Source organism: Festucalex cinctus, chromosome 16, assembly GCF_051991245.1.
Source record: "Festucalex cinctus isolate MCC-2025b chromosome 16, RoL_Fcin_1.0, whole genome shotgun sequence".
NCBI classification, from domain to species: domain Eukaryota; kingdom Metazoa; phylum Chordata; class Actinopteri; order Syngnathiformes; family Syngnathidae; genus Festucalex; species Festucalex cinctus.
Genome location: NC_135426.1, coordinates 17,850,407 through 17,876,643, shown reverse-complemented (window position 1 = coordinate 17,876,643; position 26,237 = coordinate 17,850,407). Strand labels below are relative to the sequence as shown.

Below are 26,237 nucleotides of genomic sequence, written 5' to 3'. Positions count from 1 at the left end.
TGTTAAAATGTGCCAAAAAAAAAAGAATGATCGTCCTACTGCACAGTGCACAATCTGCACTCCAACTTCAAATTTTTGCCAACATAAATAAATAAATAAATAAATAAATATTATAAATTTTGGTCCAAAAGGAACTTACACAATTAATGTTACTATTTTTTTAAATTGGTCTTAATATTTTTAACTACTTAAACATTTTTAGTTCTTGTTTTGTACCAAAAAATAAATAATAATTTGCATAATCGTGATTATAATTATTGCCAAAATAATCGGGATTATTTTTTCCCCATAAGCGAGCAGCCCTTACTTGACCATTTTTCACTTGGTTATTGTCATTTAAATGTACTCACAGCTGTGACTTTAACGCAGAAGGTTAAATTCATAAACGACCTTCGTGTAATTTACATCAGGCCTGCGCGCTCGCCTTTTGCCAGCTCAGCCCGGTGTCATCTTGCACCCGTGTAATGGGAGAGTAAGTTACAGCATGTTCTCCGGCAACAGTGACATCTCATTCAAGTCACATTGCGCAAAGGACTCCCGGAGTTTTGCACTTAAAGACGAATCAGACTAATTCCAAGAACGTGCAATGCAATTCCTCGAGTTGAGTTAATCCAGAGGCTTCGTCAAGGGGGGCGCGTTTGACCTCAGGGAACATGCTTTTTTATTTATTTATTTTTATTTTTAATTTTTTTTACTGTCTTAGAATAAAGTGCAAGATGTTTTCTTCTTCCTAGGGGGGAGCATGACATAAAATAATTGAGAAGCACTGAGTTAATCCAATGAGAGATTATCTACCTCCAACTTTTCCACCTCCTGTTTGGAAAGTTTACGAGTTGGTGCTACAAGTCATGGGTGTATGCAACCTAGACGTGCACACTGATTTCCAAAGGCCTGATGACGTTGAATGGTTATGTCAGAAATATGGCAATGATGGCAAACGGCGTTAATATTTTATGTCAGCCCTTTATGTAACCGGAATGTTGCCAATGTAAAAGATCATGCATGAAATGATTTGCACGAAAATGTTTTTCACATTTTTATTCGTCAACAATATTGAAACAGCACCATGGAAACAAAAACATTCCCTCTGAATGGGTACAATAACAAAATTTGTCGGGAGATTCTTGAAAAATAAAGAGTCACAATTAGGAGATTGTACCCATCAGTTGGGCCTTTCAATCACGATGCTGGTTAACTTTCAAAGGCCTGTGGAAAGCTTTCCAAGGTTCAAGTAATACCTCCCCAAAAGTGTTTCTATGGCAGCAGTTGATGCACAGTGAGATCAGAGCACTTGATTGTCCAGGCGGAGCCTGATGGCCGTTTTAGTTGTTTTTCCCGCCTCAGTATTTCTCACAGGTAGACTAATCTTGAACCCAGTGTTGGCCAGCAAGAAATAATAAGCTACAGAATGTGCGCTGTTTCGTGAAAACTTATTCTTATCATTCCGATGTGACAGTCTGACGACATGAAAATAGATATGAACATAACAATATTTCTACAAATACACACAAAAAAAATAAGAACTGTCATACAGCAAAAAAAAAAAAAAAAAAAAAGTTTCAACACATGTTATACACATTTATATTTATGTATACTAAAACAAACAGGATTGCAGAAGTTACTCAACAATGCACACACCGACACTGAGTCAGTGTACAATAAAATAATTATTTACAAAGCATATACAGTTGTCCAAAAAGACCTTAATCCCCCCAAAAGAAACATGCACATATTTCACTTGAAATATCTTTGCAGTCTGACGACATGAAAATAGACATGAACAGAACAATATTTCTACAAATACACACAAAAAAATAACTTCTGTCATACAGCCAAAAAAAAAAAAAAAAAGTCTAAACGCATGTTATACACATTAATATTTATGTATACTAAAACATAGGATTGCAGAAGATTCTCTCAACAATGCACACGCCGACACTGAGTCAGTGTACAATAAAATAAAGATTTACATAGCATATACAGTCGTCCAAAAAGACCTTAATCCACCAAAAAGAAACATGCACATAAGCAATATTTCACTTGAAATATCTCTTTGCTTCATGTATTTAGATCCACAAAGGATCTGTAAATGTTGTCCACTTTGGCTGGATGTGACACAAAGCGGAGAATTGAACATCGTCATCGACGTTCTAATTAAAGGCACAATTTCAAAAGATTACCCACAGTCGTGAGGTTCAAAATGCTGATTATGTCAACGAAGGCACCGGCTGTCAAATCAAGTAACAGATTCAGCTTCAAAGCACATTCAACTTATTTGACCTTTTTACAAACGGGTCATATACTTTGCGTGGTATCAAAATGGCATTTTTTTTTTGCCAAAAGGGGATACTTGACTCATTGAGCCATTTTCAGCAGTAAAAAGTTAATATTTTGTCCATAATTAATTTGATAACCATTATTTTTCGTGTACAGTTAACTTGCTGTTGACTGAAAATGACCTCACCTGTGCTGAGGTAGTATGAAACAACGAATCATGGCTGCTAACCAAACCTTGAAAACAGGTGAGCCACGATTAGTCGTTAAAGGGATGATATCAAATAAATTCTGGACAAAATATAAACTTTTTACTGCTGAAAATGGCTCATTGAGTCAAGTGTCCCTAATGAGCATATGGCACGAAATCAAAATGTTTTTCTACAATACTCATCACATGAGTGTCATGATTGACTCGTCTTTTGTGTACTGCATCTTAAAAAAAAAAAAAGTTTATAAAAATAACATCCTTTTTAGTTGACTAGCCATACAAGTGCCTGAAGCATATTCTCCGTGTTATGTACATTCACCTATTCAGTAGACAATTATATACATATACTGTTCAATCCCCTCGTGACGGTAATACTGGAAGCATCTCCAATGCTTCATGTAGTCAGAGACGCAACTTCAGACTGGTTGATCGTGTCAAACTAAAACCAGTCGACAAGCGTTATTGTTTCTGTTTGTGCATGCAGACTTTGGCGAGCCTCCGTTTCTCGATTTGTTCACATTAATTAAAGAGAGCAGCAAATGACACTTGGCTGGCTGCGAGTGTACACAAAAGTAATGCGAAGAAGTGCTGCGTTTTTTCCGGCAGGGCCGCGCACTCCGACCTCAAATGTCACATTCAGGTGCGCAGAAGCGGGCGGCAAACGTGCGTTCGTTTCAGTTTCCTCGCGGCTCGGGAAGAACCGCCACGACGATGCTTTCCGGCGTCTGCTTGCCTTTCGCACTTCCAGAACTTTTTACAACAGAACCCAACAAAAAATACAGCAAAACTCGTCTGAAAAGTCATAGAAACATCTTGATATGTCGGGCTTATCGTGGCAAATATATCTTTGAGGAGGGGCAGATGTTGCACCAGAGATGGTGCGCTTAGTGCCCCCCGCTGGAACCTGGTGGATTGTGGATCCAGTCGAGAACTATGAGTGACAGGCTGCCAATCATGAAGACGATTCCCACGACCAGGAAGACGGCGGCCTGGGGAGCGAGACGAGAACAAAATAATAAGTCGTTGCTTTCGGGTGAGGGGAGGACGCGCCGCGGGATTCTGGTGAATTTTCTGCCGAGTCACATTTTGAAATCGGGGAAGCTGATATGTTGAGAAAGTGCGTATGTGTGGACTCACCCCGATCTTCTGCGGGGAGCGAAGCGGTACCGTCTTCACCAGGCGGAGGTAAAAGGCCGCAGGGAGGATGAAGATGAGCATGGTGGCTGCCGAGGAACCTGACCAACATTTACATACAATTTTATTTAACTTGACAGCCACTGTTACGGCAGTATAATAAAATAATTCTCTGCGGCTTAAAATTTAAATGAGACTGTGTGTTTAAAAAACCCACAAATGCCAGCAATGTCACTTGATTGCATAACATTTTTATGCACACACAACCTATTATTGTTGCATAATATAACACGTCGGGTAAACGAAGAGTTCAAACGCAGAAGCCGTCAAGCAGTAAATATAATAAAAAATAAAATACTTACTAGCATACAATGGTGCATTATCAAACGGCAAAACTAAACAAATACTTGGCAAAACTTGTTAAATATATTTATTTTATTGCAGGTATTGTCATCTCCATTTAACTCATTTGCTGCCAAAAACGGTTAAATACGTTCTAGTTTAAATGTTTTAGTGTCCGAAAAACGTATTTATATGTTTTGTTGTTGTTGTTGTTTTTTTGTTTTTTTTTAAATGCTAGAGTATACAGAAGGCTTTGATGCAGCCTCTCAACTGGGAAGAACGGTTGAAGCAATGGTAGTTATTACACAAACGGCCAGTGGGTGACAGCAGAGCAAAGGCGATAAACCAGGGCCATGTTGGAAAAAAAAGCTAAATTACTCAATTCTAAATAGATTTGTGAATAATTAAAACTTATCTATATTCCATTGCTAATTGCTGCCAGACAGAAACAGATAGAAATTTACTTTTTTATCCTGAAGAAAGAAGAGACTTTAATCTTTCTTTTGGTAGGTACCATGTTTTTATAGCACTAGAACACAATATTCTGTGGGCCTTGCAAAATCAGTCAAAATCCAGTAAAACAGCCGGGAGCGAACGGGATTGCTTCTGTGAAAATGGCTGGGAGTGAATGAGTTAAGCTAATCACAGGCCAATGCTAATTACGTTGTTAGGAACTTGTGACATATGTCATGTTATGGGTAAGTTCAAATGATTGTAGTTGTAGCTAATTTTCAATCAAAGCTAGATTTTTTCCCCCCGAAATTAGCCACATCGATTGCTTAATACATATTAACTTTGAATAATCTGAAAAAAAGCTATGTTTGAAAACGTTGTGGTGTTAAAGTGGCAAGAATCTTTAAACCGAGTGGTCACGATTTTCTCACGCGACCGGCCAGCTGACACGACTTGACACTTTAAGCTTGTGCACTTTTTCTTTACTGAACTAAAACAACCTCTGACCCGAAGCCGCTAATCGGACTTCAACGGCCGATCTTCACATGGTCCCATGTGGGATTCCCATGGATGATTTTCTTTTTTTTTTTCTTTTTTTTTTTTTATCGTCCACTTACCGATAAATCCGAAGATGTCTCGAATGGTTGGGACGAAGATGACCAACATGTTGTTGAAGATCAAGATGCAGGCGGCGATGAGCATGTGGCGAGGCCAACTGAAACTTCGGCCGCTGAACAGCAAAGTGGTGATGGAGGAGCGGATCTGGAGAATAAAACAAAACCGGATTTTCACATCAAATTAGGAAAATGATTAGAGAATATTTTGAATAGATGAGACGCTCAATGGTTTCCATGTTGCATTGAGCAGGATAATGGTTGTTGGAGGAATTGCCATATAGTGTCGGACTACATGGATTCAGCTAAACGCTTCACCACAAATCATTCAATTCTTTTAAATATGTTTTTTAAATATAAAATTTTCTAAATTTGAATGAAAACAATCGACTTTTAATTGAATTGAATCGTGACCTGTGAATCGTGTTACGAATTGAATCGTCAGGTACGAGGCAATTCACATCCCTAATATGTATGTGTATATATATATATATATATATATATATATATATATATATATATATATATATGTATATATATAAAATTTCTACGTGGCCCTAATACGCCGTCGCAGTATTAGTCGCAGGATCAGCCAACCTATGAAAAAAGTGCGACTTATAGTCCGGAAAATACGGTAGTCCACTTTCAGTTCCTCATAAAGCAGAAAATTATAGACGCACCACAGACATGCACAAAAACTGGTTATCCAAGTCTTATCTAAAGGCATAATTTAAGTGTGTGGGTGTATCATTTGACATATGCACAGAGTGCAAATTTGCCATCATGACATACACCGGTTAGCACACACGTGCAATTCATTTAATTGTCGCTCATGACGTTTACATGTTTTGTTTACTGAACATATAAACATAAATAAACAAAACATGTAAACGTCATTAGCGACAAGGAAGGACATGTAAATAATAACAAAAATGTCCAATTGGAGACATGCTCCAAAATGCTGTTGCAATGTAAACAAACAGCATGGAATGCATTGTTCCTATTGGGGAGGTGAGCCGTGGTTGGTCGCACCTGTTGTTTTGACTTTCTATTTATCAGGATTTAGCTCGACAGGATAAGAAATCGAAATTAAAGCAAGCCACACTTGTCTTGAGCCCACGTTATGTGTTAGTAACAACAACAACAGTCCCAAGCCTCATTCCCACGCTTGGAGTTGACCGAAGTGTGCCAAATGCTGTGTGTACATTTGCGCAAAGGAAACAAGTTAAAATGTTAAGAGAAACAGTGAGCCCACAGAACCCTGCTGGGACGCCTGGTACTGCTTGAGCCACAGCCTGAAGTAGGTAAAAGGTCGCCTGTATCCAGTGTAGCCCGACGGCAAGCTGGCTACACAGAGCGGTTAAGAGAGACAGAACTTGAGGGCGCCCATTCAAAAAGGCCAAAGGATGTCTCGCAAGGCAACCCGGAGGTTGCATCAGCCAGCCAGTGAGAGCAAGGCGGATGCCTATGCAGGAAAGGGGGAGGTGTGTCACTTGTAGTTGACGGTTGATTATTTGAACAACCGCCCTTACTTCCTTTTGTTTCATATTTCACCTCCACAAGGCGCAAGAGAAAATCTTTATGTCGCCTATGTTGACAGATGTATTTCTAATAATCATCCTTGAAAAAGGCAAAAACGTGCCAGTCCAAACCAGGTGACCTTCATTGTCATGGAGTTTTCTGGGATCACAGCCAAAAAGTTGTCATCATGAAGAGCCAGCTGAGACACTGACAAGAATTTAACTGCATCCCCCTTAAAACTCTCCCAGCAGCTGTTGCATAACGAGGCTCGGAAAACTCGAACCGGGACGGGGCATTTCTCTCCGAGGCTCCAAACTATTCGGCGCCCAACTGTTACCTGGCGCGAAGCCTTTGGAGTGCACCGTGTGATATTTGTACACTTTTGACTCTTGCTATTTACCTGTCAGACACCCCCGCTGCCCCCGCCCTTCCAAAAGCACACACAGTGAGAATGTGGATGAACTGGTAAGACATGCAGAATGACCAGTCACAACTAGATTTTGCAGGATTACTCATTAAGTATTTGCAAACCTCACGCTGACTTAAACATCGTAAACTTGCACACCTGCATTCAGATCTAGAGACAAAAAGCAGAAGTTGTACTGGTGCCAAGTAAATATACCGAGGCAATTTTCATTTCAGCAGAAATGAATAGCCCAGAAATTCCCCTTTCTTGTCAAAATATATGAAACACAAGAAGCGAATTTTCACTTCATCTTTTGCAGCCAAAATACAACCTAGTAGTAGCTCCTAAACGTAGTGCTCAACAGGGGCTCTAGTGGCCGTTTTGAGTCCTGCAACCAACCTCAAGTCACTTTAGCAGCAAATATTCAAGAAAATGTGATAGTCCGTTATTGTGGCAAGGCTAGAGTGCCTCATTGTTGGCCTTGAGTGTAGGGCTGTGTAATTAAAGGAAATTCAATTACAAGTTCAATTATTACACTCCACAATTACAAAACCAGCATAATCGTAAAAAAAAAATACAAATTTTTGAATTGTTAAATTTATACATTTGCACATTTTTTTTTATTTTAATATTTGTATTTGTTTTTCACATTTAAAAATGTTCTTGTTTTGTACCAAAAAATAAATGATCGTCCTACTGCACAGTGCACATGCTGCACTCCAAGTTTTTGCCAACACAAATAAATAAATATCATTATAATAATAATTATAATAATAATAATAAAATATTTTTTATAGTTGGTCTTAATATTTTTAAATGTTTTAAACATTGTCTTGTTTTGTACCAAAAAATAAATAATTTCAATTATTGCCCAAATAATCTGGATTATGATTTTTTTTCCATAATCAAGCAGCCCTACTTGAGTGTGCACGTCAAACAGAGAAAGAAGAATGAGGAGGGGCTGACTTAACAGTCAGCGTGTGGATCAGGACCTCGGCCACTCGGCCGGGTGTGGCCACTTTAGAGTGCCCCGTTGTCACGGTGTGGCACCGGAGACTTTGAACAAATTTAAACGACATTTATTTTCACTTTACAGGGACTTAAAATGTTTAGAATGATTAGTTATGTTGGACACGATAAGCGGTTAACATTATGTTCTTGACATATCCTCGAATGTTCAACAATAAAACTTGTTTAGAGGTCCATTAGTCACCGTAATTAGACTCTCATGACTAATCAGTAAATTGGGGCGTGGATTACCGTTAAAAGCTGATGCAAACTTTAGTGAGTCTGTCATTAGGCAAGTTGTGTGTTCCAGCTATTTTTCGAAAAACTCTTAACCATTCATTTTTATCCGTAGCCATAATAGGAAGCCTTGAAGCTGAGACGTCATCACATTTTTAATTTGATGTTTAGTACATAAAGATTACTGTTAAGCATATCTTCAATACGAGCCTGAGAACTGGGACGCGTCTACCTCCATGTAAAGCCCCTTCATAATGCACTGAATCCTGGCAAAGCCCTGTGTGATCCGGCCTCCGTTTTCTATCTCCCCTCACGTGACTGCACCCTAAGGCACATTGTGCCGTCTAAACACGCGTCCGCGCGCACATTCTTTGTGCTCTCGCGTATGTACGACTTCTCGGCGGGGGCCGAGGGCAGACGGCCGCAGACAAAGCTAACGTTAATCTCCAGCTGAAGGTCGACAACCAAAATAAAGGTCGGCGAGGATTCAAGGCGAGATTCTCAAATGTCAGGTGGAAACTTGGCAGAGGGACAGCGGCCGCTTTCCATCCGACGTCTCACCTGAAGCCAAGGTTGTCACTGTCATGGTACAGTGAATGCAGCACGAAATACTGCAGGCACGGCTACTGCCAACAAATGCGCGTTGATCAATTTCAATTTGTGATAGGAGCGTTTGTGCATATCAATGTTATCTCTTTAAGACGTAAGGTATATTGAACACAACACCTTCTATTTGGTTAATACTTAAGTATTGGCTCCCTCCAAGAGCGCCTCAGGCCAACATATTTCCTTACCGCTGGTGCAGAGCAATTTGGACATGTAGTCCTACCTTTGTTCATGCCCAGTTCTTTTTTCAAACACTGATCAGAATATGTTCTTGTGTATTTTAGTGCAGTTCTAGTACATTAGCAATGTACCCTAATCAGTTATTCCCAAGCATTGTGTCCTATGTTATCATCTGGTTTACCGTGGGAAATTATCCAATCCGATTACAGTGTTCCCTCGTTTATCGTGTTACGTTCAAAAAACTACCCGCGATAATGGAAATCTTTAAAAATTCACTTTTTTAAAAATTCAAATTTTATTTTTTAAATTCCCATTAATTATATATATATATATATATATATATTTTTTTTTCGTTTGTTTTTTTCATTTTGGTATGATTTTTACTTAATTATAAATGCTTCTTCATATATGTTCTTTTTCCATTTATGTTAATTTTTTCCATTAAAATTATGTTTTTAATTGTTTACTTATTACAGTATGTCATTTTTCATTTGTGTTTTTTCATTTTGGTATGATTTTTAGTTTATTATAAATGCTTTTTCCATTTATCATATATGTTCTTTTTCCATTTGTACTCATTTTTTTCCATTAAAAGTACGTTTTTTTAAATTTACTTATTACAGTATACAGCACAGTAATTATATATTATTTTTTTTTCATTTATTATATGTTTTTTGTTTTGGTATGATTTTTAGTTTATTATGAATGCTTTTTCATTCACCTTTTTTCTTTTTCTTTTTTCTTTTTTCCATTTACAGTGATGATTTTTTTCCAATTAAAACTATGTTGTTGTTGTTGTTGTTGTTGTTGTTTTTTAAATTGACCAGTTATACAGCACAGTATTTGTTCATCTCCGGAATGCAATGTCGTGGAGTGACGGGACAGACGCAGTACCCGGTCGGACGTAGGTTTCAAGAGATACGGCCACGCAAAGACAAAAATAAATAAATAAACAAACCAAAAAGCATGTAAAAAAAAAAAAAAAAAAAAAAAGACACAAAAAAAAAATCCTTGAAACAGCGAGGCTGCCAAAAACGAGGGAACACTGCATTATTAATTTACAACAAATAATGTGCTTTTTAGTTGTAGTTGAAAATATGTGATTTTATCATTTTAACTTTAAAAATGTTCGCTTCAAATGAAATTTAGCATAAATACGGCAACTACAATATTCGGAACAGTTTTTAGTATGGTGGCATTGTTGCGTAGCGCCCCCGACTCGCCCTGCAAGCAGTGGTCAAGGTGAGGGTTTTTCCACTGTCCACTCCGATCCAGTAAACTTCCATTGCGAAAAGGGCGGTGGGGATCCTCTCCCTCCCCCTGCCCCTCCTTTCAGTCACATTATCTCCAGTTGTATCCACAGTGTCATGCAAGGAGTGTGTCTGAATGTGAATGAGCTTTTGTGTTAATGTGTACGTGAGAGTGATCAGTCACAGGGAGAAAATGTAAACATAAGCTTGATCTATGACTCATTCAGTCACAATGTAAAACAGTGGAGGTGTGTTTTCATAACAATGGCTGCTGCATTTTATGACTCAATGACAACAAGACTGCTGCTGCCACCTGGTGGCTGCTCACAGCTTCTACAGAAGTTGTGATCATGTTCCCGAGGCTAAAATGAGGGCATGACACGTCTCTTTGGTCAGCAGCCAAATTTGTCCTCTTGTGTCAGATCAAGACCAAGCTAAATTTAGCCCCTGACCATATTTGGGAAGGAATTATGTGAATGAATATATCCGGGGGGTTTTCTATGGGCAGCACAATCGCAGGCTTACTTCTTACTCAACATGCAATCAGACACTGAAGCTAGGAATGAGTGCTGATAGCATGTATGTAGGCAATTGCGCCCCCTGTCGGTTTGTTGAGGCATTTCAGCAACTAGCAGAAGCAAATGTGAACTGCACAGTGTTCTGCAGGGAAGAGAACATCAGTGGCGTCCTGATTATGACACAAAAATCACATCCTGAGCAGCAATTCTCTTAAGTAGTATTTATAGTTTTTCTATTTCTGTGAGTCACACAAGAAGTGAAGATTTGAAGACGTGTTTAATATGTACACACAGTAATGACTATTTTACTTTGAAGTGATTAGCATTTGACGGCATTCTTGGATACTATTGTTCAATATGGACTCTAAGAATCATTTTTCTTATCTTTTCATTTCATTGAGTGGCAGCTGTTACAAACAAGCTAGCTAAAAACGATAAAACAAATCAGTGATGTGTATCTTTTTAACACGAGATACTTACAGGAAAGAGCACAATGGGGACAGTCAGCGTGACGGCGGTGAGGACAGCCAAACGCACCAGCTGTAGCAGCGTGTCAAACTTGTAAACCTTGGTAAAGGTGTGAAGCAGCTCCGCCTCCACGTTTTCTGTGATTTGCAACGGAAAACGGCCACTTGTGAAACACGTCACAAAAGAACACGTTCTGCATGGGAACAAACTCTTGTTCCTGTTTAAGACATGACACTGAATCCTAGCACGAGTCCATTTACATGCAGGTGCATGCGTGGACCCACATGAGAGAGGGAAATCTGATGGCTTGGACCATGTTTGGAGGCGGTGTGGGTTGCGAGGCTGTCTTCTTTTATCAGCGCAATTCACACCGACTGAAAATAAACACTCGTTTGCAGGCCAACTGTGTCATGTTAGTATTATTAGACAATGTTTGACATTCAGGTCGTGTCACTGGTGCCTCTGATATCTTTGTCTCAGTCTTTGGTTGTTGAACTTGGACAATGCTAATGCAAGATGTTATGTTTGGATGTACTTTGCTGGTTCCCACCAGTTCAAAACAATCTTTGCAAAATGCCACCCACTCCAGACACATTAAGTGCAGTACAGAAGCCGATGTAAAGCTTCCTCTGTCATGTCTGAACTTAAAAGTACAATAGAAATTTTGAATATCAATCCGTCGTCTTCACGTCTAAATAAGTCAATTGTTGAGTTGTCTTACCATAAAAGGTGAGGTAGCCAAATAGTGCTGACAACATATACATGATGAGCATAGCCAAGATGGACAGGTTGGAGACGTTCTGCATCTTCTTCCTGCTGCGACTGCAGAAATAGCCCACGTATTTGATATTTAGTTTCAAAAATATAGACTGTCACTTTTGGAAAGAAAACAATAACACTTACTCTTTCAGCTCACTGTAGATGGGAAGCACCTCGGGGTGGCACACAAAGGCAAAGGCAAGGATGGGCACGGTGTACGCCGTCTGGAAAAGATATTGTAGAGTTATGAGAGGCTATTTATCTTGTTTTAGTGATACGATGAGTCAATGGTTTTCCAAGTGTAAGGAGGCACAGCAACTGGAGAAAAATGTGTCATTAAGTTTCAGCACATCTGTTCCCAAGCATTTGGCCTTGGCCACACTACTTTTACTGTTATTGCTTTCAAAAAAGTGGAACGTCTGTCATTTTCCTGATATAATCGACAGTAAAACCCTACTATTCATGGGGGATGTGGACTGAACACTACTACAAAAAAAAAAATACAAAAAAAAATGCAGTTTGAGTAATTGATGTCACCCTTAAAAGTGTATGGAATTGCTTACATTGACAGCGTAAAATGAAATATACCACAAACTAGGGATGCACGATAATATCGGTGTCCGATAATTATCGACGAATTTGACATCAAACAGATAAAACGGATAATAAAGAAATCTGCCGATAATTATCGGCAATTACAGACCAATTTGATTTAAAAAACAAAACAAAAAACAAACAAAAAAAAACACAGAACTTCCATTCAAATAGATGGAAATGTCATGTACTGTATATGTTCTAGCCGCACGTTGTGATCCTTGCATCCACCAGGGGGCAGTATAGGGTAGACATGGAGACAAACAAAGAAGAGTTTCACAACTAAGTAAATTACTGAGATGCAGTAATATTTGTTGTTTTTCTTCAAAGGATAAATATATGCCTGTTATATTGTCTGTCTATAAATGTTGCTGTTGCTTAAATGTCTTTTGCAATGTGTGTTAGCATTAAGCTAAATGTAAAAGTTATTTTGATTATGCAACATGTAATTGTGTTTGTAGTTTGTTGCGTAGTGTGGTAGTAAACTTCAACTGGAAGTTTCATCTAAGTCTCTTTTCGTCTCTCAGTTACGACTTTTCACTTCAGCAATACTTCCTTTACACCAATTATTACATTCCTATGACGGCTTTTGGGATGTAGAATGAAAAACATGGCTAATGGGCAGGAGTTCCCTATATGCAAAAGTAACATCTACATTCTGCCTGAGAAGGAAACACAATGACGCTTTAATTAAATTGGCATTAAGGTTCATTGTGACTCACTGTGAAAGGCTGTTTTTAATTTATATCCCAGTTTAGGTTCTCAGTGGAACACAAAGCCCGCAAATCCTACATGTGTACAAAAGACGTGACACACCCTTCAAAACCACCTTAACCAAACATTCTAGTTCGCAAGCCTTTTGTTTCTTTTCACCAAAAATGGTTTTCAAATAGCACACCCTCATATTTGAGCAAGCAACCAGTTTCAGGCCTACCTGTGAGTTGAAGATAAAGTATTTGGGCGTGCACATGTCCTCGTCGTTGTGGTGTGGCTCAAAGTGGACGCCGGCGGAGGCGTGAGCGCCGTGGCTGTCCGTGACGGCCGGGGACACGTCCGCCCGGGAGAAGTCCATCTGCTCCGAGCGGTTGTGTAATGCGTACACGCCCGGCATGTGCGAGGCATTCATGCTTAGGTTGGCTGACGGGTGGTCCAGGAACGGAAGCGGACATGGGAGCTGGGTTTTCTTGTAGATCACCTGGGAATTAACGGCAAGCCCAGTTAGGTATGGTCGCAGACATGGTGGGCATCAAATGGATACTTGACTCATTGAGCTATTTCCAGCAGCAAAAAGGTCATATTTTGTCCAGAATGAATTTGCTAACTTTTTCCATGTACAATTAATACCTTTAAATACAAAATTTTCCACTTGCTGTCGACTGAAGATGACATCATCTGTGCTGAGGAAGTAGGTAATGACCAATCATGGCTCAGTTTGCTGACCAAAGCCAGAAAACAGGTGAGCCATGCTTGATCGTTACCTATTTCCTCAGCACAGGTGATGCCATCTTCAGTCGACAGCAAGTGGATAAATTTTGTTTTAAAAGTTATTCATTGTACAAGAAAAATAATGAAGTTATCAAATTCGTTCTATCCTTCTCGGGGCGGCTATTTTGCCACTTGCAGTCGAGTGAAGATGACATCACAATTGTTCAGGTCTCAGGTAGCAACCAATCACAACTCAGCTTCAGAAAACAGGTGAGCTGTGATTGGTCGTTGTCTGAGCCCAGAGCAACTGTGATGTCATTTTCAATCGACAGCAAGTGGCAAAATGGCCGCCCCCTGAGATGGATAAAAACGGCTGGATTTTTGCTTCACAACTCATATTCCACAAATGTAAGATTAATCAGAATGTCATGTTTATGTTTCGAAGCAATTTCAGGCCAATTGATTTGACTCTAAATCAACGATTTAGGAAAATTAAGCCCAACGTCTTCTTAGAAATTTAAGAAGAATCTTTTCTCCGTTTTCTATTTTTGAATTCCCATCTGCTGGACTGATCATCGCACGGCTGCTTTTCGGTTACCATGGTCGTATTTCTCAGTTGACTGGGTTTCATTTATTTCTGAAAGTTGGAATGTACTTTTAAATATGAAACCTCAGGTTCCGAGAATATTGTCGTCAGAAGATTTTTCTGAAATGGTGCTTGGCAGGATACAAAACAGTGACAGTAACCTTTATGCTAAAGCTATCCTTAAGGAACCTGAGTTAAATATCCAAATCCTTGTCTATTTTATTTATTTTTAACAAAAATGAACTTACGACTCCCAGGAAGAACACCATGCAGGAAAGCGAAAAACCACTGGTGTAGCCCAGATAACCTGCAATGAAAATCAAATGACTGAATCATCGACATACAGAAAGAAAAGGTGCAGTGGATATTGTTGCTATTTTTTGCTATGCTCGTCCTATAAACAGCTGGAAATTCGTTTGAATGGATATGGGACTCAAGGATATGGGTCACAGATGTAGGTCGAATAGCCAAAAATAGATGGATAAAAGATGTGAGGGGAAGTTCGCAAGTGTCCCTGTCTGTCATGCAGACAGATACGTATCTGGCTCTGCCGTCATTCCGGAGCAGGTTTTGTTGGACTTGAGCCATTTGAGCGCTGATCCTGCGCCATAAAACTCCATGTGAGTGATTGAGCTGACTAAAGGCCTTAATGATACTTTGCCTTAAGTCCCATTTGACAGAGCTGACTGAGAAACGGTGTTAAATTACTTTTGGCTGACTATAGACAGCTGCAAGGATGTGACATGGATCTCTGACAAGTCCAAGGCGAATAACTAACAGCTTGTAAACCAGGCAATGATATACGTCACTGGCCAGAACATTAGGAACCCATTCACAATCTCTTCAGTCTGAGCAGGGTGCATACTTACCCAGATTTTTAAGCAGCGACAAGGGGAAAATAATTCCAAGGGACACAAATATCACCAGGTAGTTTCCGTTCAGGTACCACTCACTACAAACACAATGGCCCAAAAATTGTTTAGAGGCTGAAAATATTCCAGCCATACTTGCAAAATTATAACACGTACTCACCCGGTACTTTCTTCCAAACCCATGAAAGCCCGAATCACTTCTGGCAGCTCGTATTTCACAATAAAGAGGTAGCTAGACATGGCTGCAAAATGACATCAGATGTGAAATTTAGTCAAAGATTTAAAAGGATTTTTTTTTCGAGTCATATATTCTAAAACCTGCTCCTTACCGCCAATGTTTTGCATTATGATAGATACAAAAGCTGCCAATTTTCCAGGCCAGCCAAATGCCCTTTCTCCCAGTTTTTCATAGATGAGTGATCCTGAAAAATCACAATTAGCTTCACCAACATGGAATCCCTTGTTTTGAAAGAAAATCTCAACACCAACCTCCTTCTTTTGCTGTCATAAGGAGCAGATGCACAGAATATAAGGAGAGGACGGCAACACCAATCAGGAGGAGTCTATATGCAGGGAAGAAGAGAAGCTCATTATTAACATTGGCTATGAATGCCCTGGAATTCTCATTGTGGGAAGCATTCCCACATATGTTATTGTGATTTTTTATACTCCACACTTTTTTGCCGCGTAACAACTGTCACATAATGCCTCCCGGGGTATATATCGTCTGACTCCACATTACTTACAGTATTTGCACAATTTAACGTTTTAAATAACCTTTTCCCCATTAATTTTCAATGGGACAGACATTGAACTTTTCCTAAGTACACTTTCCACGCCCACTTCCATACATATAACTTATCATCATTAGCAGGTGTCTGATGCTGCTCGGTGGCACAGTTGGTAAAGTGCATTGTCCAGTCACCAGGACGTCAGAATTTCACAATATATCTCTCAATTTACTTCATAAGCATTTCACATGCATTCAAATCTTAGCATTCAGCTTTGCTTTCAGCATTCCCACGCAATTTCTCCAGAAATTGCACTTAGTCTTGTTAGTCTAATGATGCATTCCGTATTATATTAAAGAAGTGACACAATCATCGTCAGTTCAGGAGCTGACCTCTATGAAATTGGGGAGGTTACAGAGTGAGTGAGTGAGTGAGTGAGTGAGTGAGTGAGTGAGTGGTATATTTGATTGACAACAACTGCTACTAGAGTTTCTTCTACTCTGTTATTGACTGTTGACGAGTTGTGTTGGTACTCACGTAAACAATATAATGCCAGTGTTGGCCATGGCATACGACAGGCCCAGGATCCCGCTGCCCATTATGGCATTACTTAAGTTAAAGACAGACATTCCAAAGGATGTATGGCCAGGATGCTGCTCGGATTTTAAGAGAGAGAGGGGGAGAGAGGGGAATCACATTATGTGTATTAAGAAGAGACAATAACAAATAGATGCATAACTCTTGTGCAATTCTGTGCAAAGATGGAATATGACAATTTTGTGTTCTTACATATTCTTCGTGGTAGTCTTCATATTTCTTCTTCTTCATCATTCCATTAGTGAGGAACTTCTGGCTCTCGCCATCATCCATGTCATCCAGGAATTGACTACAAAAAGCACAAATTAAACACACAGCGATTTTAAGAATGTGGAGAGGAATCGTTCTCTTCAAGGTTTGCATTATGTGCATACCTGTTGATGGTGGCCTTTTCGGAATCAATGGTCTCGTCGAAACGGTCCAAACTGTCGGCGCTCTCATCGTCGGCCACCACGGAGACTTTCCTCAGCTCGATGTGATCCACAATTCCCGGCATAGTGGTTCACAGCGGGATGAGTTTTCCAATTCTTACGACAGTTTCGGCGGTCACCAGACACTAATGCGCTCCTTTTATTCCTGTTTGAATGCTTTTCCCCCTAATGTAATCTGAAAGAAACAAAATTGATGTTAGAGATGCTTAAATAATGCATCGTTCTTATAGATGCCTTTTTGACTGAAACATGTTGCCATTGCAAATGAGTCTGTACCATTTCCTGGAACTGTTTGTTCTGTTACCTCACAGTGGAAACGGTTCGATCGACACAACATGTGCGACACTTGCACATCACTCTTCATTGCAAATGTACAAACTATATACCATAAGTGTAAGTGTACCATATAGTAGATTGTCTTTGTGCATATATTCTGTAGCATGCCAAAGGTGACATACGGTCCATCGAGATTTGGTCTGAGTCAAAACAACAAACGGTCATTAAGCCACGGATGCAAGGAGTTCTTTGGCCATCAAGGGGCCCCCTTGTTCCCATCGCAGGCCTCGCCGACTCACGGGGGAGGAGGCGTGCTTCACATTTTCCACGTTAACATCATTATTACGTAATGTAATGTCTGAGATGGCTGTATTTTTGCTTCATAACGCTTTATTCCACAAATGTACTATTATTGAATGTCATGTTTAAACTATGCCCTGCAATTGGCTGTTAACCAGTTCCTTGGTGTACCCCGCCTACTGCCCAAAGCCAGCTGGGATAGGCTCCAGCACCCCCCGCGACACTTATGTGGAATAAGCGGTCAAGAAAATGGATGGATGGATGGATGTTTAGTGAGGTTACATATAATATTATTGTCAAGAAATGTTTAAGGTTGACTTCCCCTTTTGGCCTTAGAACACACCTCCGACATGCTTTGAACACATTTAAACTTACTAAAACACACTTTGTAAACACATTCTTTCACAACCAATGATGCACTTTGTCTCAATATGAAAGCTTTTATCTAAGTGTTGCTGCGGAAATCCAACTATTTATCTCCTACGCTCGAAGCACGCCCCAAGCCATGAACGGTGTCTGTCCGCCAACAACAGTAATTTGATAATTGATAATTGGAAAGGATGTGATTTTGAAGTGCAGGTAGACAGACAGCTGAGTCTTGAGTTAGGCCGTCTATGCTGCGACTTTTTGTGGTAGTTAACACCTCTTACCGTAAAATTTCCATATTACACAACCAAAATGCCCTGACTACTTGTTTAGCGACTCTGTACTAAAAGAAGCTGCTGAGCAGAAGTATCTTTACATCACAATACACTTTGTATGTTTACAGTCAATCGGCTCTCGTGAATTGACGTCAGAGATGTGAAAAACAAACCGCCTGACCCTCACTGCTGACTTGATTTGACACACAGTTAGTCATATACTTTTGTTTTGCCTCTCCGGCTGGAAACCTGACATGTGTTTAAGCCAATGGCGATTGCGCGTGTATTTTACCTCTAACAACCATATCCCGTACCCATAAGTCCGCCTAATAACTATTTACGTTGCTTTTTGAATACCTGCATGTTGACTTTTCATCGCAAAGAGGACGAACCTGTCTGACTTGTCACTTGGACTTACATGCCCCTGTCGAGAAACCCTGTTATGATACAGTATAGGCTTGTATGGAACACATGCTGCTTTTATTTTTAAGCTTCCCTAGCCGTGACAAACTAATTGACATGTAGCATTTGAATGCATTTTGAGTGGCCACATCTGGAATACACATCAAACCATGTGCATCAAGCCACAGAGGCGCTGTGGAGGATTCCTGGGGAAACCCACATACTCGTAAACGTGTCCAAGAAACATAAGATGTGACAATCCTTGTATCCTGGAAACTTTCCACTCAAATTTTTAGCCACTGTGTTTTATGTTAAATGTCAACAGGGTCTCTCACTGACCTAATTTGTTGAGACGGGTTTTATATAACACGCAAGCATAAATAAATAGTCAGCTGCGACCCTGGGCTGCATCGCAACAAAACCTCTCAAAACTAAATGAGCCAAATTTGATCAAGTCACAAGATTACCATTTAAAATTGCAATGATATACAATCCTTCTTCTTTTGGTTTCAATCCTGACCCTATTCCTCCTCCTCCGCCCAAGCCATGTCTTGCATCAGCCAACCAACCATTTGAGCGCAAAATTCTTCCAAGCAAAGACTGCAGAGAAGTGCAGAAAGTAGACAGCAGCCTCGTTTTGCCAAATACTCACCGCAACCGGATCATGCATCAACATAAGCCTCAAAATTGTGCATTTGCATACTTTCAAATAAGACTGAAAGATGAAAGACAAAAAAAAGCAAATTCCTAACATATTTGAAAACGTAGCAAACGTACTTACTTATGCAGAAGATTCCTATGGAAGGAAATAAATCTTGACCGCTCCTTATTTCTTAGCCAAAAATAGGTTTTAGTAGTCGGACGGTAACAGAGAAGCGAAGGGTCGAGGAGCTGCGACTATTTTGTAACTCAGGTGAGAAGGGACGATTTTAAAAGAGGGGAGGGAGGACTTCGGTCACCCAATCAGGACTGGGCTCTCTTTTGAGAGCATGCTCATAAGAATCCCCCCCCTGCCCCCAATGCACACACAATCACACACTTGCACAAACTGCCTCTACAGAAAATAAATAAAACATTATGTTAACTTTTTATTGTTATGTCTGACGGCATCACACACTCGTGAGCTCTGTCGTGTCTGACAATTAAATACCACTTTGTAAAGTGATCACATGACAAGTCACATGACCTTACTTCATAAACTAACGTACTAAGTAACCACACACACACACACACACACACACACAATGCCAACTGCACTGCTCGGCACTAGCCAGAGTAGGCTGTGCCGCCGCTCCGCCAATCAGAACGCAGCGGCGGGGGATGTCGCTGTGCCCAAGGTCGTGTACATGTCAGGGATGAGGCGTTATCTCGTCGCTTCGTAATTGTTCAAATAAGAGAACATGCAATACATGCTCCACCAACGTGAACTTTTAGAATCCTCTGGATTTGTCCTTCCAAATTAGAAGTGAAAATCCACAATATGCCGAGAGACTTTTTTTTAAATATTCCTTATTAAATTACTATTATTACTAAAATTATTTGATTTAAATAATGCTCATCTTAAAAATTGTTAGCTATTGCTCTGAATGAGCAAAAGATGCCTTAACCTCCTAACAGCCTCTGTTGGAGTATATTAACAACAAAAAAAAGTCATAAAAGTGACACACGGAGGCAATTTACACCAAAAGTGGTTCCACCAACATTCCTTAGATAACTTCAACAAATGCTCAGCCAATCACCTGTGACCAGAAAGCTGTAATACTAGAGGAAAGCTAGAGGAAGAATGGGGGATGGACTAGTTGCCAAAAAATATAGTTGATTGACATTACAAGCCTCTGGGAATGGTACATTTGAATTATTTAAAGCAGAGCTAGACCGATATGCTTTTTTCAGGGCCGATACCGATTATCGGTAGTCAAGGAGGATGATAACTGATATTTGAAGCCGATATTCATTTGCAGTAAAAGTTCAAATGTTGGCATCAAATTTTTGAATAATGCAAACCCTAACACTTCTTTACATTGGATTCTCTCTAGTTTTATTATCTAAATGTTATATTTTATATTTTAAGCGATAGCAGGAACCCTGTCATTCAAAATGTGCATCAGCTGTGGCATTACTTATTACTACAGCCAAAAAAAAAAAAAAAAGTGCCATGAGAAAAACAATTCATCCTTGAACACCATGCAGTTTGTGTCGACCGCTTCCTCTTCTTTCATTTTTTGCAGACCTAACCAACTGTCCCCAACCAACGATAATGATCATCGTCGAAACGAGCTTTCAGCTTCTTTACTTGAATTTGCTAGCTTCTCACTTAATCTAGTTTACTTGATACAAGCAATTTCCAAAGTCCATTAACAACATGCCAAGTGGGGCATGTTTGTGCCACCATCATCATCAATAGCAAAGTGTTGTTCACCTTCCCCTTTTCATCAAAGCCCCTCCAGCATGACTAATTCAAGTCAGTCTACACCCATACAGTATACGGTAAATGGGACAGTCCCGCCCACAGCCATGTGTCCACAGTGATCATTAACAGCTAGAATTGGAAAGTGCTAAATTAAGTCGAAAACTCTCATTAGAATGTGATCGTGACAGAGAAAACCCAAATATAATATGGTAAATATAAGAGAAATTGTATGGAGAATTTCAAACACAAAAGGAAATTGATTTTAGGAATAATTCTTCAGTAGGCTGTTAAAATCCTTGAGAGCTCTATCGAAGATTTGACAGTCCCCGTTGGGCCTCTAAGAATTTCACAGGTCTGAGACGACGTATATTTCTGGCTTCTGTGTTCCATGAATGCGCTTGCTAAGCCACTGCTATTCCGTATGACATAACAGCATGATATGTGAGCAAAGACATTGGGATGCACCATATGTGTAGTACCCTTCATTAGCATTATGGAAACGGGACTCAGAAGATTCTGAGCTATTTTTAGTCCTACGTCGATCCGTGAAATGTGATATCTTGGAATGCCAATGGCATATCTTTGAAACCTGTTTTGACCATTCATACTTGCGTTATGGTTTATGCTAGGGGTCCAACAAACTAGTTGACTATACTTTAGTCCACTAATCGCTATAATCGTGTTTCTGGCTTCTCGTCTTCCAAATGGCTAATTTCCGGAAGACTTTTCACTTGCCCATCTGCTGCCAAGAAATGTTTTAATAAATCTGTGCAAGTCGAGTGTGCAAAAATAATATGTGAAACTGTGCTGAATAAATGTAATTAATCTGATTAATCCGGCTTGACTTCCATCACATTATTGTCAACTACAAAAGATATTTAGTCACTCAACCACTCGTTCATCCTGGAGCCAAAAATATACTGCTACATTAAGCAAAATCTGAGCTTTACTAGACATTGAAGCACTTTTTGTTTCAACACATCTGGCTGAGTCATGCAGCTCCCATTTATTTGTGTTGGTCTGTCCGAATTTCCAAGTGCCACGTCCTCAAAAAGGAGCTACACAAACACAAAACTTGTGCGGAGCTCACGACCGCCTCACAAGCATCTCGAGCCTGTCTGCGTTCCCACCTCACTTCTTGCATTACTGCAGCGCACGTTGTGATGAACGCATCCATAACAAAGTGTACGCCAAAACATATAGACACGCCACCAATGGCGTCACATGACGGCGGCGGCAGCCATCTAAACTTGGCCTTTTGTACGAGCACCTCGTGTGTTCTAACCTTGTTTGTGACCTGTTCCTCTTTCTTATCGCTTTGCATTGATCCACAAATTTGTGCGTGACGGCAGTGACGTGCTTTTACTCCCTTGCTTGTGTGCTTGAATAGAGGAACAGAAGGGTTTGACTGTTCAGTTTGCGCCACAAGAAAGTTGTCATTTTCTTGCTTACGTTATTTTCAATGTGTTTATTGGAATAACTAGACCCTATATGTTTTTATATGTTCCTTATAACCTCTCAATGTTTGCAGGCTTAATGTCATTTGGCAATTGCCAGGTCTCTTTTGTCTCTTATTATGTAACTTGTGGTCAGTCTTGTGCGTTAGTCATATTGCGTATTATTTATGGCGGTAGACTCCTTCACTTTGCTGCACGAGGCTCAGGCAGCTGTCCAGCCCTGTTTTCCTTGGCCTGTCAAGAGGGTTGAAGAATGACTTGAAATGCTTTTTCCAATTCAATCTGCTGGGGCGCTTTGTATAAATGCATAAGCAGAGTGCTGTAAAAGCAAACACGGATTCTATTTTAGACATTGCTTTTACAGAAAGCTCACCAACATTTGATTTAAAGTATGTGAAGTTAACAAAAGTCCAACTCATTACGTAGAAGAGAAGGAGTGAAAGTAGCTTCATTTCATTTTCTGCTTAACTTTCTTGTCAATGTTGATGATGCTTTGGCTAGTTAGCAAACGGCTAATGCCAGGGTTTGCTATTTGTATTGCCACAGCTGAATAACTGATTTAATAAATAATAAACTCATAATTTATTGTAACTAATTACTGTCAACTAATCAATATCACACTCAAAGTCGCGATTGTGATGTTACCATTAGCTAAAGCCGGTGACGATAACCTTTACATCACCTGCTCTTGCGTCACATTGCTTAATTGTAGGACCGGCAAAGGGTCCAAGCAGCTGTGTGGGCAAACATCCCACCGTGTTTACAAGATCTCAAAGGAGACACTGAGCCCTTGTGGTTGACCTGTGACCTCTGACCACCATGTGGAAAAGAGGAAAACAAATTCCCCCCTCGCGAGCTCTAACGCTGCTTGTCACTAAAACAAGAAAAGACGGTCCCTCGTATAGGGTGGCCCACCATCGGGGGGTGGAAACGGAGACGTATCAGTTCAACGCGGGTCTTGACAAGTTGTGCATTTGTCCCCAGATGAATCGGCTTGGCGCCGCGCTGCTAAATTCATTGCTGAGGTGTTACCACAACACTTAATACGACAACTTTAGCCCAAGCAATTATTACTTCTGCATTTAATAATACTTACAAGTTGGATGAAAGGCAGGTATAGCATTTTAAATGCTTTTTAAAAAAAAATTATTTGTTATTTTTTTACATGAATTGTAATCAGCCCGCCAATATTGCATATTGTGTAACTAAGTCATTTTGTTAGACAAATTTGATTTATTTATTTTTTTGTAAATACTTCTTAAGAGACGCTTTCCATTTTGGATACCACCAACCCCACACCGCCAATATCACCAATAAACAGTCAGCTTAAAAGCAACAGTGTATAAAAACTGTGCTGTCGCTGTTTGATGCTATTTTGAAATATGGAAAAAAGTTTATTTATGCTTAAGGTGCCCATTAATATAATAATTAATTCCATTTCCTTCATCTTAAAGCTGTTCTATACGTATGAAAAGACTATGTATCCAATTGCATAACTGAAAAAGAGTATGAACCCACAGTTCATGAGGCATTATTACATAATTTTGTTGACCAGTACAGTATTACATCGAATCGATTTACCACAGCGAGATAAAACTCCATTCCTACTAAAAGTCATTTCAATACTTGACTTTTTGCTGCCTTTTTGTGTTGCTTTCTCAAACTGAATTAAACAAATATCACTGATGTGCTGCTCCAGATGTTTCATTAAAGAAGAAAAATCTTTTAGGTCACTGCTGGTTGGAAGAAATATATGTGGCCAAGTGGTCACTATGTATTAATAGCAGTCAAACAGGGCAATGACAGGCTGAACATGCCACTCAAATATGCCCAAGATGTCCCTTACATTCTCCAAACTGAATCTCGTCTTTGTGTGGTCAGGGTGTGTTGCTTCATACTGCAGGCTGTCTTACGACCAGGGTAAACAAACTGCAGAAAAGTGCAGATAAGCAACAGAATGAAACACTTTTGAAAGTGTAGGCCAAAAGTATGCAGTGGAAAATCCATACAAAAGTATGTTGTTGTTTTTTTAGACATTTAGTTCATCATTTTGATTTAACAAATATAATAAGGCACACTTTTGGTTTGAGATATTAATTCCCCAGTTTGTTCTAGTGTTGTAGACACATTGTGGCGTTGATGCTATTTGTCTTGTTGTTAAAAGCAATTTGGAATTTATGCATTTTTGCCCAAGTATCAACTCTTGGACCACATGTTCAGTAAACACTCAAAATAAAATAATTGTACAGTAAGCATGAGAAATTAAATGTCATTAGGATAAATTGTGGTCGTGGATACCTTTGCATTTGTAGTTATTTGTAGAATTAAATTACATGTTTACTGTGTTTTCTAGTGGAGAATTTGTAGTAGGCCTACAAGTGGTCCTACTAGCTACATATATGCAGTTTGTGCACATTTTTGACTCCGTAAAAATTACCTTGAGTCCAATAATCATTCTCGTGTGCTAAATTAAGACACTTCTACTGCACAATGCAACAAAAACTCCAGTTTAAGACGGCACTATGTTGAATTTGCGGTCTGTATTTGAGCTAATAGCTCGAGCTCCACCATCCGAGACCAATTTGCAGTCACAACATAATTATTAGCTCGTGGTGAGCTCTCCTGTTGCATACAAACTAGCCATGCACTTACATGTCTCAATCTTCTCTCGTTATCGCCATGAATCGGCGACAGAAGCGTGTTCGGCCCCACGCCATGTGAGGCAGAGGCAGACCCTTTTTGTTTGGTTCCGCAACGCGTGGAGGAAAAGGGAAAAAAAAACACGACGGTAATGAACGTGCAATAATACGAGCAGTAACACGCGCACTTTTACGCCTTAAAGTAGAAATGTTAACTGAGGTTTTAACCTCCGAATTGAGAGATTAGAAATAATTTGCGTGGCTCAATTGAGACGCCCTTTTCGGCGTTTTTACGCGCGGCGACTCCCTGCAGGAAACGTTACTATTTTAAACGGCGTTTAAAACAAATACGAATGTGAAATCGTCAAATAAAAATATATTAAAAGTAAATTTAATCAAATGCATATGTAAAGCGAACCTCAATGTCACAAGACCTGCAAAAGCCCTCCATGATCAAGTCAATTAAAACGATAAGAATTTTAACACCACAACTGTCGACGATCAATTTGAAGACGCGGTGATTGCATGCTGGATAAAAGTGAATTTGAAAACAAGTAAGAGGATAAATGGGCTTACCAAGTGTGTGAGTCGAAGGCAGTTGGAAGTAGCAGCAAGCAGGAGGAGGAGGAGGACTACTGGAAGCAAGAGATGGAGACCCTTCCCATTTAACAAGCAAGGAAGACTGAGTGGAAATTTCCATGTGCCATGTGATGACGGCAGCTAGTGAAGCTTCATGTTACACTGCTGGGTGGTGGGTGGGTGGAGGGGGTCCCAACCTGACACCCCAACATTTACTCCCCGCCCACCCCTGCGATGAGCAAAGCCCCCTTGTTGTTGTCTCAAGTGTGATCTTAACTGTTGTTAATTGTTGTTTTGGATTATCCAATCCAAAGAT

The 26,237-nt window shown here is 39.8% G+C and overlaps 2 protein-coding genes across 6 annotated transcripts in view; one reads left to right on the top strand and one right to left on the bottom strand.

Moving 5' to 3' along the window:
• osgep (O-sialoglycoprotein endopeptidase) overlaps positions 1-26,237 on the top strand; it is a 103,792-nt gene that overhangs the window by 23,736 nt on the left and 53,819 nt on the right. The gene's annotated exons all lie outside the window — the stretch shown is intronic.
• On the bottom strand, positions 1,024-26,067 carry slc38a4 (solute carrier family 38 member 4). Of its 3 annotated transcripts, none has more exons than XM_077501403.1 (16): positions 25,919-26,067; positions 17,161-17,392; positions 16,979-17,075; positions 16,727-16,842; positions 15,948-16,021; positions 15,788-15,880; positions 15,619-15,700; positions 15,456-15,538; positions 14,835-14,893; positions 13,510-13,770; positions 12,126-12,205; positions 11,944-12,044; positions 11,235-11,359; positions 5,032-5,176; positions 3,623-3,720; positions 1,024-3,474 (listed from the first exon to the last, which is right to left on the bottom strand). In XM_077501403.1, exons 2-16 carry the CDS (start codon positions 17,280-17,282, stop codon positions 3,370-3,372), a joined length of 1,641 nt encoding a protein of 546 aa, XP_077357529.1. In that variant the 5' UTR covers positions 17,283-17,392; positions 25,919-26,067; the 3' UTR covers positions 1,024-3,369. The 3 variants fall into 3 exon arrangements, with proteins under 3 accessions (XP_077357529.1, XP_077357530.1, XP_077357528.1); XM_077501404.1 differs by lacking the exon at positions 25,919-26,067 and adding an exon at positions 25,356-25,372; XM_077501402.1 differs by lacking the exon at positions 25,919-26,067 and adding an exon at positions 19,618-19,928.

What these genes read in the sequence shown, in the direction of transcription:
- slc38a4 (XM_077501403.1), bottom strand. Translation starts at nt 17,282, where the DNA reads ATGCCGGGAATTGTGGATCACATCGAGCTGAGGAAAGTCTCCGTGGTG. An exon ending in TATGACAGCAAAAGAAGGAG is followed by an intron (nt 15,881 to 15,947) that starts GTTGGTGTTGAG and finishes GTGATTTTTCAG; the next exon opens with GATCACTCATCTATGAAAAA. An exon ending in AGACATCTTCGGATTTATCG is followed by an intron (nt 3,721 to 5,031) that starts GTAAGTGGACGA and finishes AATGTTGGTCAG; the next exon opens with GTTCCTCGGCAGCCACCATG.